Here is an 18,673-nt window from a genome sequence, read left to right as displayed (position 1 = left end):
CATGGGCATTAATATGGAGTTGGTCCTTCCTTTGCTGCTAAAACAGCCTCCACTCTTCTGGGAAAGCTTTCCACTAGATATAGGAACATTGCTATTGGGACTTCCTTCCATTCAGCCACAAGAGCATTAGTGAGGTCGGGCACGGATGTTGGGCGATTAGGCCTGACTCACAGTTGCCATTCCAATTCATCCCAAAGGTGTTCGATGGGATTGAGGTCAGGGCTCTGTGCAGGCCAGTCAAGTTCTTCCACACCGATCTCGACAAAACATTTCTGTTTGGACCTCCCTTTGTGCACGGTGGCATTGTCATGCTGAAACAGGAAAGGGCCTTCCCCAAACTGTTGCCACAGTATCGTCTAGAATGTCATTGTATGTTGTAGAAATTAGATTTCCCTTCACTGGAACTAAGGGGCCCAAACCATGAAAAAAAGCTCCAGACCATTATGCCTCCTCCACCAAACTTTACAGTTGGCACTATGCATTCGGACAGTTAACGATCCGCCAAACCCAGATTCATCCATTAGACTGTCAGATGATGAAGCCTGATTGCTCACTCCAGAGAACGCCAATGGCGGTGGGCTTTACACCATTCCAGCCGACACTTGGCATTGCACATGGTGATCTTAAGCTTGTGTGCGGCTGCTTGGCTATGGAAACTCATTTCATGAAGCCCCTGATGAACAGTTCTGGCATTGCTTCCAGAGGCAGTTTTGAACTCGGTAGTTGCAACCGAGGACAGACGATTTTTACAAGCTACGCGCTTTAGCACTTGGCAATCCCATTCTGTGAGCTTGTGTGGCCTACCACTTCGCAGCTGAGCCGTTGTTGATGCCCTGCTCAAGGGTATGTTGACCGATCTACCACCAGGCCAAAAAACGTGAACCCAAACCCGCCAAGACCCCCCCCCCACAGTTCTCCAATAGCTGTCCCTCAACCATTCGAGACCCCTCCCCCAGTCCCCCCCAGGAATAAATAAAAAATACAATTAATTCCATTCCCTACCTCCAAGAACAGCCCAATGCACCAACAACCAAGAGAATGAACTAAAGAAACAAAAGGAAAAGACAGAAGAAAACAGCAAACAACAATGCAGAAGAAAATAAATAAAAATACATTTAAAACCTTTAAGGTTTTCTAATCATGTTGTTATTGGATCTGATTTTAATAGCTAGCATTTCGATGGACATAACGAATAGATATGGTGACAGCGGACACCCTTGTTTAACTCCTCCTGACAATTCAAAAATCTCTGAGGAGTAGCTATTATTTACTATTTTACACCTGATGTTGCTCTACATTATTTTTTTACCCATTTTATAAGAGAATTACCAAATTCGAGACATTTAAAAATAAAATGAATAATAGAATAAAATGTTCTATTATTTCTAGTAGTTGTCGTATATTATCTACAATGTATCGTCCAGGGTGTGATCTGAGTGGGCATTCTATGTTGGATGTCTAGTTTGTCTGTTTCTGTGTTTGGCCTGATATGGTTCTCAATCAGAGGCAGGTGTTAGTCATTGTCTCTGATTGGGAACCATATTTAGGTAGCCTGTTTTGTCATTGTGGGTTGTGGGTGATTGTCTATTGTTACGGTTTTCTTCTATATCCTCCTCTGACGAAGAGGTAGAACAAGGATCGGACCAAAACGCAGCGTGTCGATTGCGATCCATGTTTAATACAACAAAGAAAACACGAACTTACAAAAAACAATAAACAAAACCGAAACAGCCTATCTGGTGCAAACTAACAAAGAGTACACATAGGACACTAAGGACAATCACCCACGACAAACTCAAAGAATATGGCTGCCTAAATATGGTTCCCAATCAGAGAAAACGATAAGCACCTGCCTCTGATTGAGAATCACTCCAGACAGCCATAGACCTTGCTAGAAAACCCCGCTAGCTACAATCCCAAATATATACACACCAAAACCCCAAGACAAAACACACCACAATACAAAAACTCCATGCCACACCCTGGCCTGACCCAATACATGAAGAAAAACACAAAATACTTAGACCAGGGCGTGACATCTATGTTAGTTGCTTGTGTCAGCACAGTTCTCATTATAGCTTCACGGTCGTTATTCGTTAATTGTATTGTATAGTTTGTATTCAGTGTCCAGTGCTTTCTTTAATTAAAAAATCATAATGAACACATACCACGCTGCGCTTTGGTCTGCTTCATACGACAATCGTGACACATTTAAAGGTATACCAAACAATAAGGGGATTTCCTGAACCTATATTATACTAGAAAAAAATCAGTTATAAATTATTTTGTCTTAGTTAAAAATAAGTTGTCCTCCAGTAAACTGTGATTAAATTGCCAATATCCACGTCCACGTGGAAAATCTATAAGAGTTATGTGAAGGCCAATTAGATGATGATCCGATCGCATTCTGTCTCCTATTAAAACTTTTTTAACCTTTGATGCAAGAGAGAAAGAGACAAGAAAGTAGTCAAGACGACTAGCTTGATTAAGTCTCCTCCATGTATATCTCACTAGGTCGGGGTTTTTTAGTCTCCAAATATCCACTATTTCTAATGTGTCCATAATATTTCTGATTTCCTTAAGGGCACGGTGATGAGCGTTTGTAGAGTGATTAGCTTTATGGTCCATTGAGGTACTTAAGAACTTAACACTGTTATAGTCTCCTACCATAATGATTAGATCATTTGTTGCCTATAAGTTCAATAAATTGGTATAAATGTTTTCAAAGAAGTGTTGATCATCCTAATGGGGACCATATAAATTAATGAGCCAAATCTCTTCTTCGTCCACTTTCATATTCAAAATTCCCTTTTCCTGACTATTTGCACATTCAGATGGAAATGATTGTTAAATAATATCATCACACCCTTTCCCCATTCCCTTTTCCACGCAGCTTCATCTAAGGATGCAGAGTGACTTTCCTGTAAACAGTATATGTTATATTCCTTTTCTTTTAGCCATGTAAAGACTCATCTCTTTTAATAATCTGCTAAACCATTACAATTATAACTGGCTATACTGATTTCACCCCTTACCATAACTAGATACTATTCTCAGTCATAATTGACCATAATTAGTGCTTGTAAAGTTTCTGCCATCAGAGGTATTATGAAGGTCAAAACTAGAGCTTTCAAATGTCTGACATTTAGAATTCAAGAAATAGGTTCTATCAATATGTGTTTTATTCCCTTGCCTGTGAGCCAATGCCACAGATGTTAGAAAATTGAGACAAGATATTATGTGTGTGGCAAATCTGAGTAGGTTGATGTGTATGATATTGGATGGGATATAGTGAGAGTGTGTACGATGTCTGTATAAGAGTAAGACTATAATCTGTAATGTCCAAATTAATAATAACTCTGCCAATTTGCATAGTTGGGTGTCTATGTGTGTAACATGAAGTGCGTATTTCCTTGATATTCATGATGATAATTGTAATCCATATCGTATCACCATCATAGTAGCATCATAACGACCTTTAACATAATTGAAAAACATATCCCAGCATTTCCATAGCAATTGACGTTTCACATGATCATGAAAGAGACCTTGCATTACTCTAGAGACGACTCCACTACAGTACAAATGTATTCCATACAATATGTTATTATTCCCCAATGTCCCTATTCTGATATCTTCCCCTTGCTTGTTGTAAACATATAAACTTGTAGACAAATACATAAAAGATAGACAAACAATAAGCACATTAAATTATAAAACAGTTAACAATAGAGAGAAAGGGAGAGAAGAGATGAGAAAAGAGAGAGAGGAGAGCGAGATCGGCTGTGTGTGTGTGTGTGTTTGTATAAGTCCGTATGTGCAAGCAAGCATGTAATTGAGTACGTGTGTGTTCATATCCACTTCATAATGTTCAGATAATTTCACAGTTCCCATACCTTTATTTTTTTCTCGTAACCTGAAGTCCCTTTAGAGCTTAGTACTGCCATGGTATTATGGAGCTGTCTGGGAATAGCTGTCCATCTATAAAGAGTTTGTCCACATTGATAAAGCCACGCCTACCATCCTTCCTTTGTTGTCTTTGTACCGGATACAGTCTCTTACGACGTTTGTTGATCTCCCTTAGAAGTTGGTCATTGAGACCGAATTTGGTCCCTTTAAACTCCCTTCCTCTGCTTTTGATCAGTTCCTTGTTTGTTCTTAAACTGACTTGACCAGTCAAATAAAGATGAACTAAAAAAGTGGGATGTAAATCCACTACACAACACATTACTAAACAATACATGAAATGCACAAAAACGGTGAGAAAAGGTGCCCACAAACTCTTACATAAAGCTGACTGAACAGCATAGTCCCAACAACTTACCACTATTACACCTGGCTATCAGCGGAGCCTTGTCTGGCAACGAAAAAGTTCATTCAGCCTCATTTACTGTTTTTTAAAGTAACATGGCTGACTTGCTTAAACAAATGTGGTTTCTACTGACAATTGAGATGTACAAACTATGGCATAAGGGGACGACGGATAAGAGGCAAACCGTAATTTCGATTAATACATTAATGAGCGAGCTAGGACGGACGTAGTCAATGTAACTATTTGTTCAGCACTTTGGAAATGTACAGCAACATAATTCAGAACATGGGCCGTTCTTAGTGTTCTCCCTGTACGCCAAGTCAGAACCGTAGGATAAATTAAGGGGCATGTAAGCAGACAATGAAAACATTATTCAATTATTACATTTCTCTAAAACAGGTTATAGGCAACATGTGTGCAAAATGAAGAGGTGAAAATAGACCAAATTATTAGGGTGAGGCACATGGGCTACTAACATCTTACTACACAACATACACTTAGTATTACTTTCTTAGCTACAGTATACACATCTCCCTGGCATATTACATAATTTATGCAGCAGCATACAATACATTTTTGGACTCACCTTGTTGTGCTGTGCTCACTTGAACAGGAAGGTGGCGCGGCAGTAATTTGTGGGCATATTTTTTCATCAAACTTCGTCAACAAATTATGGCATTCTCTGGATTTGTGGTGCTTTCAAGACAACTGGGAACTCAGGGGACAAAATGATGACGTCAGTGATCTTCAGGTCATAGCTAAGAAAGAGTTCCCAATTTACAATTCCAAGTTGGATGAGTTCAAAACGTTTTCCCAGTCGTAGCTTGTTTTCCCCGAGTTCCCAGTTGAATTGAACTCACTCCAGTCAGATTTTGAAGTACCGAGTTAAGTTGTTTTGAACACGGCACAAATCAAGCTCCATTGACAGCACGGCCAATGTTGAAATGTTACAATTTTAAACTAGGAAAAAAGCCCCTTAATCTTAGACTTGAGACCACAGAGCCACTCCACTGAATAGCAGGCTAATGATTGCTTTGCGATGCTTGCAGTTAGCCACTGATTCCTTCCAAACCACTCATTGTTGAATTTGCAATTTGTTGTGTAATGTTTATGTCCAATGGCCGATGAGCACCGACACATTTTATCTATAATTTCTCATTATTTCTCTTCATATGACAAAGATTAAAAAGGATTTGCCAGTAGACTGTCGACTTGATTCATGATGATGTTGCAAGTATGATGTTGACATGATAAGTCCAATCAAAGCGACTGTAGATATCACATGATTTGAAGTTATTTTATCTATGGACAATGACCTAGAGCCTTCTTGGATGGGCACTTATGATGTAACTCTATGGCAGCACCCAAGGGGCTTGAATTTTGAAGTTCTACGATTAGACTTGGTAGTGACGTATTGTCCACATGAATGACAGAACACTGAGCCAATCACGGCACAAACGCTCTATTTTCTGCTGGCTTAACCCACCTCCACAGAAGACAATGAGCTAGGCTGAAAGACCTGCATTTTGGAGCTGCCTTACTCAAGAAAACAAGATAGAGACCATTTTTGAATGTGGCTTTATTAATAACTCAATTATAAATGTTTTTTTTTACATTGTTTGCAAACAGATCATTTTTTTCACACTTTATCCCCCTGATGTCAGTGAAGCAGAGTCTCTGCCCAACTGCCCGAAATGGTCTGAAACACCTACGTCTTTAAAGAGTACCCCCCCCCCCCCCCCAAATACAAATAATAATAATAATAATAATAATAATAATAATGTGAAACTGACTAATTGAGGAGAAATGTGTTTACTGTGATATGTGGTTGTCTCACCTGGCTATCTTAAGATGAATGTACTTAATGTGCTGGTGACGTCACAGGGTCAGAGAGAACTCCTGACTGTAGTCATACAAAAACACTCCAGGCACACAGCCCATAAGAACCATTCATACTGTCAGATCTAATATGAAGAACTGAATACAACCATAAGAACCATTCATACATACATGATCAGTAACTAAAATAACTCATCTAGTTTTAAAGACAATTAATAAACACATGTATTCATTTTATGAACTGTGTAACATTAAATAAAGCTTTAAAACACCCCCCACACCCCCCCCCCCCAAACTAGTGGTGAAAAGTGATCATCTCTATCTGATACATGTTAGGGGCGGAAGGTAGCCTAGTGGTTAGAGCATTGGGCTAGTAACCAAAAGGTTGCTAGATCGAATCCCTGAGCTGACAAGGTAAAAATCTGTTGTTCTGACTCTGAACAAGGTAGTTAACTCACTGTTCCTATGCCATCATTATAAATAACAATTTGTTCTTAACTGACTTGCCTCGTTCAATAAAAAAAGTGTATACTAGCTCCTTCCCACAGAATACCGCAGAGGGACAACCTGGCGTCAGAGCAAAACGTATTATATTATACAAAAACACATCCGTGCCACTCCATTTAGTATGTTCGATTACATTGGACTACCAATATAAACTGAACTAAAATATAAACTAAACATGTAAAGTTTTGGTTTCATGAGCTGAAATAAAAAAATCCAGTAATGTTCCATCCACCTAACAGGTGTGGCATATCAAGACGCTGATAAAACAGCATTATCATTACACAGGTTTACCTTGTGCTGGGGACAATAAAAGGCCCCACAACACAATGTCACAGATGTCTCAAGTTTAGGGAACGTGCAATTCTCATGATGACTGCAGGAATGTCCACCATAGACGTTGCCAGAGAACTCAATATTTATATCTCTACCATAAGCCACCTCTAACGTCCTTTTAGAGAATTTGGCAGTACATCCATCCGGCCTCACAACTGCAGATCACATGTAACCACGGCAGCCCAGTACCTCTTCACCTGCAGGATTGTCTGGGGGTGGGGGGGTGGGGATGGTGCTGAATAAAATGTATTTCTGTAATAAAGACTTTGTGGGGAAAAACTATTTCTTATTGGCTGGGCATGGCTCCCAAGTGGGCCCATGCCCTCCCAAGTCCCACCCATGGCTTAGCCCCTTCCCAGTCATGTGAAATCCATAGATTTGGGTCTCATTGACTTAAATTGACTGATTTCCTTATAGAACCTGTAAATATTTGAAATTGTTGCGTTGAGATTGTTGTTCAGTATAATACGACTTGTAGGATGTATCGTATGTTAAGAATTACAATTCATATGTTATTTTACGCATTGCTATTCAAATCATATGTTACGAACTTGTAATATGTATGATATGTTTCGAATTCCAATTTGTTGTTGCTAACGTTAGCTAGGAGAGGGGTTTAAGGTAGAGTTAAATGGGTTTAGGGGAAAGGTTAGCAAACATGCTAAGTAGCTGCATGCTAAGCTAACATGCTATGTAATAGCTACAAAGTAGTAAGTAGTTGCAAAGTTACTAATTAGCTCAAATGCTAAAGTCCTCCTTGATGAGATTCAAATACTCAAACTTTGGCTAGAAGTTTGAGTTACACGCCCACCATTCCACAGAGCAGAGGTAAGGCATCTCTCCTGTGTGTTTACACTGGTGTGTTAAGTTGCTATGGTGAGAGAAACTCACCCAAAAGTCAGAGCAGACGTAAGCAGGCTTCTCTCATGCATGTGGTCGCTGATGAACTATTAGCTCATTTGCTGTTTTGAAGCATTTTACACAGGCAGAGCAGGAGTATGGCTTCTCTCCTTAATGTATATGTTGGTGTGTTTTTAAAGTATCAAGTCGAGAGAAACTCACACCACAGTCAGGACAGGAGTAAGGCTTTTCTCCTGTGTGTGTTCTCTGATGAGCTTTTAGCTTAGCTGATGTTGTGAAGCATTTTACACAGTCAGAGCAGTAATAAGGCTTCTCTCCTGTGTGTGTTCTCTGATGAACTGTTAGCACAGTTGATGTTTTGAAGCATTTTCCGCAGTTAGAGCAGGAGTATGGCTTCTCCCCTGTATGTATACGTTCATGTGATTTTAAGTGGGAAAGTTGAGAGAAACTCTTTCCACAGTCTAAGCAAACGTAAGGCTTCTCTCCTGAGTGTGTTCTCTGATGAACTTTTATATCAGTTGATGTTGTGAAGCACTTTCCACAGTCAGAGCAGACGTAAGGCTTCTCTCCTGTGTGTGTTCTCTGGTGAACTTTTAGCTCATATAATGTTTTAAAACATTTTCCACAGTCAGAGCAGGAATATGGCTTCTCCCCTGTATGTATACGTCCATGTGATTTTAAGTGGGAAGGTTGAGAGAAACTAGTTCCACAGTCAGGGCAGAAGAAGGGCTTCTCTCCTGTGTGTGTTCTCTGGTGAACTTTTAGCTCATTTAATGTTTTGAAATATTTTCCACAGTCAGAGCAGGAATAAGGCTTCTCTCCTGTGTGTGTTCTCTGATGAACTTTTAGCTCAGTTGACGTTTTGAAATATTTTACACAGCCAGAGCAGGAGTAAGGCTTCTCCCCTGAATGTATACGTTCATGTGTTTTTAAGGTATACAATTGGGAGAAACTCTTCCCACAGTTAGAGCAGACATAAGGCTTCTCTCCTGTGTGTGTTCTCTGATGAACTTTTAGTTCATTTGAGGTTTTAAAACATTTTCCACAGTCAGAGCAGTAATACGGCTTCTCTCCTGTGTGTGTTCTCTGATGAACTTTTAGATCAGTTGATGTTGTGAAGCATTTTCTACAATCAGAGCAGACATAAGGCTTCTCTCCTATATGTACAAGTTTATGTGTTTTTAAGTGGGAAAATTGAGAGAAACTAGTTCCACAGTCAGAGCAGACGTAAGGCTTCTCTCCTGTGTGTATACGTTGGTGTGCTTTTAAGGTGCCCAGATGAGAGAAACTCGCCCCACAGTCAGGGCAGAAGAAAGGCTTCTCTCCTGTGTGTGTTCTCTGATGAACTTTTAGCTGAGTTGATGTTTTAAAACCTTTTCCACAGTCAGAGCAGTAATAAGGCTTCTCTCCTGTGTGTGTTCTCTGATGAAGTTTTAGCTGAGTTGTTGTTTTGAAACATTTTCCACAGTTGGAGCAGGAGTAAGGCTTCTCTCCTGTGTGTATTTTTAGGTGTATTTTTAGCTTTGATAGAAATGGGAAAATCTCTTCACAATGTGGGCAGTGATGAGACATCTTAGCTCTCTGATCTTCCTGCTGTTGATCTCTGGATGTAGAGAATGTCTCAACATGGCATCCTGTGTGAACATCAGAAGATCCAGTCAGTTGGTGTGAAGCCCTTTTTACATCAGTAGTTGTTACTAAGTGCTTAACAGAAACCCAGCCTAAAATCCCCAATGAGCAAGCAATGCAGATGTAGAAGCACAGTGGCCACAAAAAACTCCCTAGAAAGCAGGAACCTAGAAAAAAATAAAAATACAAAAATTGTAATATTAAACATTCATGAAAATACAAGTGTCTGACATCATTTAAAAGCTTCTTGTTAATCCAACTGCGTTGTCAGATTTCAAAAAGGCTTTACGGAGAAAGCATACCAAGCGATTATCTGAGGACAGCTCCCCACATCAAAATACTTTTTCAACCAGCACAGGCGTGACAAAATCACAGACAGCAATTAAATAAATCACTTACCTTTGAAGATCTTCCTCTGATTGAAATCCCAAGGGTCCCAGCTACACAATGAATTGTTGTTTTGTTCGATAAAGTCTTTCATTATATCCCAAAACTGTCAGTTTAGTTGGCGCGCTTGATTCAGTAATTCACTCGTTCAACATGCACACAAACGAATCCAAAAAGTTACCGGAAAAGTTTGTCCAAACAAGTCAAACGATGTTTCTAATTAATCCTCAGGTATTCTAATATCCAAATAAACAATAATATTTCAGACGGAGAATAGTGTGTTTAATAGAGAAGATAAATAACGAAGAGCGCACTCTCGTTGATGCGCGCAACATGACTACTTTTGTAATGGGGGACACCTTGGAAAAACTACAAATACTTGTTCATTTTTCAAAAAACAAGCCTGAAACCCTTTCTAAAGACTGTTGACATCTAGTGGAAGCCATAGGAACTGCTATCTGGGTCCCATCTATGTGTATATCCCATAGGCAAGCATTGAAAAAACCTGTGACCTCAAAAAATATATATATTCCTCAAGGTTTTCGCCTGCCATATCAGGTCTGTTATACCCACAGACATTATTTTAACAGTTTTAGGAACTTCAGTGTGTTTTCTATCCAATGCGATCAAGTATATGTGTCAATCTGCAAAATTGTAATTATTCGCCTACCTCCTCATGCCTTTTGCACATAATGTATATAGACTCTCTTTTTTTCTACTGTGTTATTGACTTGTTAATTGTTTACTCCATGTGTAACTCTGTGTTGTCTGTTCACACTGCTATGCTTTATCTTGGCCAGGTCGCAGTTGCAAATGAGAACTTGTTCTCAACTAGCCTACCTGCTTAAATAATGGTGAAATAAAAATAAATAAATAAAAATAAATATGCATCTCCTAGCTTCTGGGCAGTTTACTTTGGGCACGTCAGTCATCTGAAATTCCGGACAATAACCAGTATATAAAGGAAGTTAAAGGTAATAAATAAATAAATACACTACCATTAGTGGTGAAATAAATGAATAAATTCACTTACAAATGTCCTTGTTTTTGAAAGAAAAGCACATTTTTTATCCATTCAAATCATGTCAAAGTCATCAGAAATACAGTGTAGACATTGTTAATGTTGTAAATGACTATTGTAGCTGGAAACGGCTGAAGATCTTGTACAACGCTTTGTACTACTCTCTACACAGAACAACGCAAACAGTCTCTAACCAGAATAGTGTCTAGAAGGCCAGCATCCTGGAGTCGCCTCTTCACTGTTGTCATTGAGACTGGTGTTTTGCAGGTACTATTTAATGAAGCTGCCAGTTGAGGACTTGTGAGACGTCTGTTTCTCAAACTAGACACTCTAAAATACTTGTCCTCTTGCCCAGTTGTGCACCGGGGCCTCCCACTCCTCTTTCTATTCTGGTTAGAGCTAGTTTGCGCTGTTCTGTGAAGGGAGTAGTACACAGCGTTGTACAAGATCTTCAGTTTCTTGGGATCTCCAGTTTCTTTCTCACATGGAAGGCTCTTCCATGTGAGAAATTTCAGAAGTTTATGAAGAAAGGTCTTTGTTTCTGGCCATTTTGAGCCTGTAATCAAAACGACAAATGACCCAGATACTCAGCTAGTCTAAAGAAGGACCATTTTATTGCTTCACTAATCAGCACCACAGTTTTCAGCTGTGCTAACATAATTGCAAAAGGGTTTGTAATGATTAATTAGCCTTTTAAAATTATAAACTTGGATTAGCTAACACAACATGCCATTGAAACACAGGAGTGATGGTTGCTGATAATGGGCCTCTGTACACCTATGTAGATATTCCATCAACCAATCATATTTCTCAAATCCTTTTCAGGGTAAATGGAGAGGACAGTAATGCATAACTACACTGAAAAAATATATACATGTAAAGTGTTGGTCCCATGTTTCATGAGCTGAAAAAAAAAAATCAGAAATGTTCCAACACACACTAAAAGCTTATTTCTCTCAAATTGTGTGCAGAAATATGTTTACATCCCTGTTAGTGAGCATTTTCCCTTTACCAAGATAATCCATCCACCTGACAGGTGTGGCATATCAAGAAACTGATTAAACGGCATAGTCATTACACAGTTGCACCTTGTGCTGGTGTAACAGTATAACTTTAGTCCGTCCCCTCGCCCAAACCCGGGCTCGAACCAGGGACCCTCTGCACACAGACAACAGTCACACACGAAGACATCGTTACCCATCGCTCCACAAAAGCCCTTGCAGAGCAAGGGGAACCACTACTTCAAGGTCTCAAAGCGAGTGACATCGCCGATTGAAACGCTATTAGCACGCACCACCACTAACTAGCTAGCCATTTCACATCGGTTACACTGGGGACAATAAAAGGCCACACAACACAATGTCACAGATGTCTCAAGTTTTGAGGGAGCGTGCAATTGTCATGCTGACTGCAGGAATGTCCACCAGAGCTGTTGCCAAAGAATTGAATGTTCATTTCTCTACCATAAGCTGCCTCCAACGTCCTATTAGAGTATTTGGCAGTACATCCAACCGGCCTCACAAATGAAGACCACGTGTAACAACGTCAGACCAGGACCTTAGGTGGGTCTGCCTGCCAAGTGGGTGGGCCTATGCCTTCCAAGGCCCACCCATGGCTGCACCTATGACACCATTTTAAGGCACTTCCGGTGGGCACAGGAAGCTGAACGTGAACACATATCCTCTTTGGGGTAGGCTCTTACAGAATCCTAGGTTTAAAGTCTTTATGTTAAGAATTGATTGATCTACACAGGGTTGAACGCAATCAACTTCACATTTGCAGGTGATGTACATCAAAACACCCTTTTGGTGAATTTAACCACTTTCGGTAGTTCCAGGAATCTTAGAATCGACACAGGTAGACCTCATAGTGCGATGCGCCGCCACAATGGTGTTTGTTTAGTAAAGTTAGATCAATGTCTTGGACGATCACCTAATGATTAATTAGCAGCCCACATAACCAAATATTATTGTTAGCATAACATTACTGTTACAACAAAAACCTAATTTCTTAGGAGATTTTAGGATGGTTTGCTGAATAGTCCCAAACTCAACAGCGCGCCATTAGGCAAAATGTGTTTTGATTCAAACAAAATACAGGAAGTCTATTTAATTTAACACCATCTGCTCTAATTTTCTAACTAAACAGTAATCCAAGAAGATTTAAATGCATATTCCCATGAAATTGATTGAGATCAAACGATTGGCATGCAGACGCAGCTTGGCCATTTCACTGGTAAAACGTGAAGAATTATAATTCAATATTGACAGTGATGATGCCATGGCCTATTTTGAAATGAGCTATGCCTAACTTAGTGATTGAGGGTATTAAATATTTTCAACGTTCTTGAGACAATGTGTGGGCAAAGGCTGGCGATACAAGTTTAAATTGTTTTTGCTTCGCTGTGAAGTCTTGAGTTGTTCAGGGATGTGTGATGTCAGAATTACAGAATTCAACCTAGCAATAGACTGGTCATAACTTATGGAGGTGTAATTTATGAAGTTAACTTGTAGATAGAACCTGCTAGATAGAACCTGCTCTTACCATGACTAACAGATGTCCTAATCTTCTCCTCCTCTTCTTCCTCTTTAAGATTGACATTCAGCTCCAGTGTTTGACTGCAGTCTTCCAGCTTCACTGATGCCATCTCTGGATCCTGCAGTGCAAACTGGGCTCCACTGTCACAATCAGGACCCAGTGACTGTTGGTTTGGACTCAGTGTGGAAGGAGAGAAGCAGGCTGGGTTTGTCCTCACTGTTGATGTTAACGGCCTCAGACTTAATCTGAGTCGGTCTGTAGTATTAAAGACAAACGGACACAAAAGTTATTTTCTTGACAGTTCTGGCACTTTATTCTGTGTTTGTAAAAATATTTTCTCTTTTTTCTTGTTCAATTATCTCATTTCAGTAGATCAGGTAGCTAATCTCTGACAAAACATTCATTCACATTAGACACAAAGTACACATTTTAAATTGCACAACATAAGTGCACTTAATCTATTGCAGATTTCCTAAGTTCACATAAATGCATGAATGACTCAAAAACCATTTAGTACAAGATCGCAGTATGTTTCAGGCAGCACTATGTACTATTTTCCTGAATCACCTTGTCTTCACTGTATTATTTTACTCACAAAAACCAATTCTATTTCCCGTTCACACCATATTAAGAATTATATGGGGTCACACAGTGGCAAGTCAAATTCAAGGACTTTCAGGCACTAATATTTATTTACTTGAAGCCCCGTGTGAAAACCCTGAATTATAGATAAATATAGAAACAACTGAATGTGTCTGAATATTAGTACACATGTAAAGAACTGATAATCATTACATTCAGCTTCAGAACTGTAGAGCAACTGAAATGTTCACTCTCTGATGAGGCACTACCTGCACGGAAGTCTGTTGATGCAGACCTCCTATGGTACCATGGAGGTCCACAAACAAACATTTAAGGTGCAGGTCTGTCTAATTCTGTACTAAGAAAATAAACCAAGAAAAACCTATTAACTTCTACCACACCCTCCCCTTCCCCAAAAACCCTCCCACACCCCCCAATAAACTATATCAATAGATCCCTTTCTGTGTTTGCAAACATTGGGGTCTTTATCATGCTGAGACAATCCACCCCCAGGTTATCCAGATTATCAAAAACCATCCCGACAGTAACATCTGTTACCCCCAACAACTCTGCTGCAGTTTACAAGATAACTTTAAACCTGGTATTTCTGCTTTACACAATCCAAGTTGTTGATAAGCTTACATATGAATGCTATGAAGTACATTTTATTCACTATTAAAGGTCACAGCATATTTATGGGCGCAAGATTTCTGAACAGACCTCGAAACCATGTCAGGACTAGTAGAAAGACCAGTTCTAACAGTAGGTCCTCTTACTACGGGACCAGCCATGGAAGCTCCATCTGTCTGACAGTTGGTCCTCTTACTACGGGACCAGCCATGGAAGCTCCATCAGTCTGACAGTAGGTCCTCTTACTACAGGACCAACCATGGAAACTCCATCAGTCTGACAGTAGGTCCTCTTACTACAGGACCAACCATGGAAGCTCCATCAGTCAACAGCTACATGTCCCATTCTTTGGCATTTAAAAACACTGATGATTCACTGTTGCTGCTCCAGTTTCAACTGTTCTGCCTGCTGTCATGGATCCTGACCTGTTCACCGGATGTGCTACCTGTCCCAGACCTGCTGTTTTCAACTCTCTAGAGACAGCAGGAGCGGTAGAGAACCTCTCAATGATCGGCAATGAAAAGCCAACTGACATTTACTCCTGAGGTGCTGACCTGTTGCACCCTCGACAACCACCATTATTATTTGACCCTGCTGGTCATCTATGAACATCTCCACCCAGCACAGCCAGAAGAGAACTGGCCACCCCTCATAGCCTGGTTCCTCTCAAGATTTCTTTCTAGGTTCTGGCCTTTCTTGGGATGTTTCTTGGCATGGTTCTGTTATAATCGCCACCCAGCACAGGCAGAAGAGGACTGGCCACCCCTCATAGCCTGGTTCCTCTCAAGGTTTCTTTCTAGGTTCTGGCCTTTCTTGGGAGTTTTTCCTAGCCACTGTGCTTCTTCACCTGCATTGCTTGCTGTTTTGGGTTTTAGGCTGCGTTTCTGTACAGCACTTTGTGACATCAGCTGATGTACGAAGGGCTTTATAACTACATTTGATTGGTTGATTGATGAGGCTGGGTCAAAATCACTGACATTGAAGCTAAGGAATCCTATTCTGTACTTTTCCAGACAAAACCTTCTAACACCTCAACAGCACTGATAAGCTTTCACTTCTTTAACCCTCTTTCCTACTGATCAACCTTTAGGCTTCAACCACTCTGTCTCCCTTCACATGTTCTTTAACAATATTGTCCATGGACATAGATATTGGGACCTCAGAGATTATTACTCCCTTCAATGTAGCATCAGCTCCAGGGTCATGGCTTCTGAGCTTTGTCCCATTATGATTTTCCAATTGAAGAATCTTCCCTTGCTGAACCTGACCAGCACAAGATATTAACAATCTACCACTTTCAATGTTTTATTTCACCTTTATTTAACCAGGTAGGTTAGTTCAGAACAAGTTCTCATTTACACGGCTGCGTCCCAGTTTAACGTCACCTCTTTTTATGGCCTTGGTTAATCAGGGTGTGAATGAGACCCTGTGGTCTCCTCAAACACCATCCCAACTTTCCACTCTAACACATTATTACTCTAGCTCCCTACTTTGGGCCTCTAGTTACTATACTCCATGCACCCCTGCTTCCAGTATCAATATCTCTGTTCTTCCTATGTCTTCCCACTACAGAACATTCACATACTAGGCCCTGATCCTCCCGCTCAATAACATCAGAACTGTCCCCCACATTGATCGCATTCCAGCACAGCTGTTGGTCCTCAAACTCTCAATTTCCATTGTTTCAGGGGCGTCAAACTCATTCTATTGAGGGACAATTCTCATCAGGTTTTCCTTTCAATTAAAACCTAGACAATCAGATGAGGGGAGTTCCTTTCTAAATAGTGACCTTAATTCATTAATCAAGTACAGGTGTGGAGCGAAAACACGCAGACACTTGGTCCTCCATGGAATGGGTTTGATACGTGCTCCGATTCATCCGCATTAATCGACGCCATTCCATGCAGTTGGCCTCTCTCTCCAAATGGTGAAGGATAACTTCAGTTAGCTTCCCTCTATTTTGACACTATCACACAGCCTCATGTCGCCATTTCACCACAAGCAAACTACTAGAAAGACGACCGAAACAGTTGAAGCCGCCATTTGACTTGCCTCGTCTGAATCATCCTGATCTCGCGAGTTTACATTAACGAAACAGTGTATGTAAACTCGCGAGAAGAGGATGGTTCGGACAAGGCTATTTACCAGCTCATAAACATTTTACACAAAACCAAGAACATGTAAAAACGAACTTAAATAAATTGAATCTTTATGAAATGACTTTGACGAAATTATGTGCATACACTCAGACAAACCCAAAGTCTATCTATGTGACTTGTAAAATCGTTTTTAATCACGTTCTTCACTCACTCGGTTAGATTCCAAAATAACACATACAATTCAAACCATTACCAGTCGTGAAACGGATTTGTTACCTAGCATGTTATATATTCTTTCGACATTAGAAAGTTTAAACATGCTATTACATACCTACAATGATACATTTGAAACGGACACAACCACTATCGACACAACAGCACCGTTCTGTCGTTTCGACCCGGAACTTCCTGTTCCCCACTTGGACAGTGCAGCAGCGTCATCTTCTTCTCTGGTATACTGACATTTACACAAATATAACGTGTCTGCCGCCACCTAATGTACGGTGAGTAAACTGTAGAAAAATATACACGTCCAATGTTGAAAAGGGGAGGGGGAACAACGACATCAAAACAAAATACAAAAATAGATAAATAACAACATCCCACTCGTTCAGTCACAGTCCTATTCAAATCACATCCCTACACAGTCTCATGGGCCTCGTAGGGAGGAACATCTTCAGTCAGTATTCCCTCCAATTAGTGGTGTAAAGTACTTAAGTACAAATATTTTAAGTACTTTTGGGTGTCAGGGAAAATGTATGCAGTTTTGGGGTATCTGCAGTTTTGGGGTAACTTCTACTTCTACTCCACTACATTCCTAAAGAAAATAATGTACTTTCAACTCCATACATTTTCCCTGACACCCAAAAGTACTCGTTAGATTTTGAATGATTAGCAGGACAGGAAAATTGTTCAATTCGCGCATCCCTACTGCATCTGATCTGTCGGACTCACTAAACACAAATACTTTATTTTTAAATTATGGATGTGGTCTTAAATTCAATCTGGAGTGCCAGAGTGCGCTTGGTCGTTCGTAAATTCAGAGCGTTGTCAGACTGTCAGTTCGTATCGCTCTCGGAGCGTTCAGAGCCACACTGGACGCTCTGGCGGAGGAGGAGGGTTGATTCAAGCGTTCTGACCTCACAACGGCAGTCAAGCATCCAAGATAACTGGTTAGCATTGGCTAGCTTGCTCGCTTCTTTCAGTACACATTAGAGAACTCTGACCATTTTACTCGCCTTAGCAGAGCTGGTTAGGCTGTGTTCATGTTATCCAGAGCATTGGTGACTTTAACTGTGCTTCAGGCAACAATTTAATAACGCGTATTTTTGCCGACGTTTACTGACACCGGCCGTATTCAAGGGACGTTGCGCGTTCGTTTTTCATCAATTATTCTTCCCTCTGGCACTCAGAGAGAATGGTCTGAAATCGGAGTATATAGCCAGAGCGAATTTAGGAACGCAGGCTATGTCTGAGTGTTGGAGTGTGCCCCTTACAGGTTAGGATAATTAAAGTGACAATTTAGGTGAATTACCGTGGCAGGTTAGGAGACTGAGGTTAAGGTTTGGAAAAGGGTTAGGGTTAGCTACAATGTAAAAGATGTCAACAACTGTTGTCCCAACGCAAAAGAAACGGCCACGGACCAATGGGGAGCATCAATTGGTGTAAAGTAGATATCATGAAACACCCGATGTCAGAGAACGCCCCTAATTGCGGTCTGCAATTACACCTCTTTCGGATCAAGGGGCCAGGCTTCCAGTCTGTAAGCATGCTTTCCACTGTGCTCAGAGGGCATTTTCCGTACTGCAGTTCAGCTGAAGCACGGCCCAATTCCCACTGATGGCCCCATTGCGAAGTCACGTTTTTTTTTAAACAAGACAATTTACTCATCAAGTCTGTAATCAAAACATCCATTGAATTATTCAAGTAATTGCC

General features: G+C 40.4%; 1 protein-coding gene across 2 annotated transcripts in view; it reads right to left on the bottom strand.

The window, feature by feature from the left end:
* Positions 1-5,873: 5,873 nt before the first annotated feature.
* The window catches only part of LOC109885285 (zinc finger protein 585A-like), a 38,484-nt gene continuing 25,684 nt past the window's right edge, over positions 5,874-18,673 (bottom strand). Inside the window, exons 1-3 of one of the 2 annotated variants that reach the window (XM_020477130.2) lie at positions 17,070-17,392; positions 13,434-13,682; positions 5,874-9,486 (exon numbers count right to left, since the gene is read on the bottom strand). In XM_020477130.2, the coding sequence (XP_020332719.2) occupies positions 8,003-9,486; positions 13,434-13,536 (1,587 nt within the window). In that variant the 5' untranslated portion in view covers positions 13,537-13,682; positions 17,070-17,392 and the 3' untranslated portion in view covers positions 5,874-8,002. Of the gene's footprint in view, positions 9,487-13,433; positions 13,683-17,069; positions 17,393-18,673 lie in introns of those variants that run through there. The other variant, XM_031813548.1, reaches the window with a different exon arrangement.

This window comes from Oncorhynchus kisutch, unplaced genomic scaffold (assembly GCF_002021735.2).
Source record: "Oncorhynchus kisutch isolate 150728-3 unplaced genomic scaffold, Okis_V2 Okis05a-Okis16b_hom, whole genome shotgun sequence".
In the NCBI taxonomy this organism is placed as follows: Eukaryota; Metazoa; Chordata; class Actinopteri; order Salmoniformes; family Salmonidae; genus Oncorhynchus; species Oncorhynchus kisutch.
Note: the sequence above shows the minus strand (reverse complement) of the source record. Positions and strands in the feature narration are given on the sequence as shown.